Here is a 1579-nt window from a genome sequence, read left to right on the forward strand (position 1 = left end):
ATCGATGCCATCTTTGAAGACCTTGCTAAGAATGTTGGGAAGTTTGCCCACGCTGCCTCTAGTCAAGCTAATGAGAGTCTAAATGCTGCGATTGCTCGAAAGGCGCCAAAGAACATTTGTTACAGTTTGAGTGAGTCGATGGATTATCGAGTGGCTGCTGCTATTGCCGAGAAAAATGAGGGAGAGACCTACTTGATTCAAATTTTCGAGAGACTCAACTTGACTGTTGATGACATTCTACGACAGCACGTTGAGTCAGTGGAGGCAAAAGCATCGAGAACTGCTGAGAAAGCTAGCACAACTGAGTACAAATCAAATCGAATTGAGTTAACGAAAAAACGTCGAGCATTACGCTATCGCAAGGAGCAATCCGAAGGTGTAACGTATCAATCCCAAATGGGATTGATCAGCACCCCGGTTATCAACGAGACATTGATGGCAAACGATGATGCAATGGTAGATTTGGGGAATGAAGAGTATGAAGTAGTTTTTTTCGATTTAGAAACATCTGGACTGGATGCAAATTGCAATATCCTTCAAATTGCAGCCGGAACTGGATCTGCATCGTTCAATATCTACATCAAGCCTTCCAAACCGATTGATCCCCATGCAACACAAGCTCATGGTCTAACCAGTGTCTCAGGAGATCTATATTTACATGGGATTCGTGTAGAGACAGTAAGTCTGCGTAGTGCTCTGACATCGTTCCTTGCTTATCTCCAGAAAATAGAGAAGAAATGCATATTAGTAGCACATAATCTTCGTTTTGATGGACCCCGTCTCCTGAAAGCAATTGAAAGGTTGTCTCTACTGAGTGAATTCCAGGCAGTTGTCACTGGTTTCGCTTGCTCTTTAGAGAGCTATAAAAGGAAAATGAATATAAAAAATTCAAATGGCGGTGCATTGAAATTGTCCACTCTAGCTCGTGCACATGTGAAACATGTAGATGAAGGGAATACTCATAATGCTTCTTATGATGTGTACCTGTTAAGGCATTTCGCATGCAACGTATTTACCCTAGAAGACATTTTGTCTCAGCTCATCACGGTTCCTGAAGCGCTAGAGAGGTATCATGCTACCAGAAGAGTGAAAGAGACTGTCAATACCTTGTCAGCATTGTCTGAACTGATCCCAATTGCTTTGAGAAAAAAGATGGCTGAAGCTGGAATCGGTTTCGATAATTTATCTGATGCTTACGTGAAAGATGGAAGGGACGGGGTCGTTAAATTGCTCAAAAATAAGATTGAATATAAACCTCGTACATTCAAACTCGAAGATAAGTATCAGGACATTGTAAAGTACTTCGAGAAGTCAAACAAATAATCACAGATCATTTGTTTTCGTTTGTTTTTTTCTTTGTTGCCAGCGTAATGAGAAATTTAATGAGTTTATATATTGTTCGTCCATATGTACTAGTTTATTTGGAGTTTTCCACGAATACAGTAAATAAAAAAAAATGGAAAAATCATCAAATGAATGTTTTATAGCGTGAATAACCTACAAGATTATTTTCAAGAGTTTGACTGTCCCGCTCACGCGATGGCCACCGCCCCCCACCGCCGCGCGCACTCTAACCTTC

General features: G+C 40.8%; 1 protein-coding gene across 1 annotated transcript; it reads left to right on the plus strand.

Annotated features, from left to right (window-relative positions):
* Positions 1-138: 138 nt before the first annotated feature.
* On the plus strand, positions 139-1323 carry LOC107047212. Its single transcript, XM_015269963.1, has one exon. The coding sequence runs from the start codon at positions 139-141 to the stop codon at positions 1321-1323; it is 1185 nt and encodes a 394-aa protein (XP_015125449.1).
* The last annotated feature ends 256 nt before the right edge of the window (positions 1324-1579 follow it).

The sequence above is a fragment of the Diachasma alloeum genome, unplaced genomic scaffold (assembly GCF_001412515.2).
Source record: "Diachasma alloeum isolate Michigan unplaced genomic scaffold, Dall2.0 Dall_scaffold_30829, whole genome shotgun sequence".
NCBI lineage: Eukaryota > Metazoa > Arthropoda > Insecta > Hymenoptera > Braconidae > Diachasma > Diachasma alloeum.

Bases quoted from the DNA above. Each gene is read 5' to 3' on its own strand.
- LOC107047212 (XM_015269963.1), top strand. From the start codon at position 139: ATGGATTATCGAGTGGCTGCTGCTATTGCCGAGAAAAATGAGGGAGAG.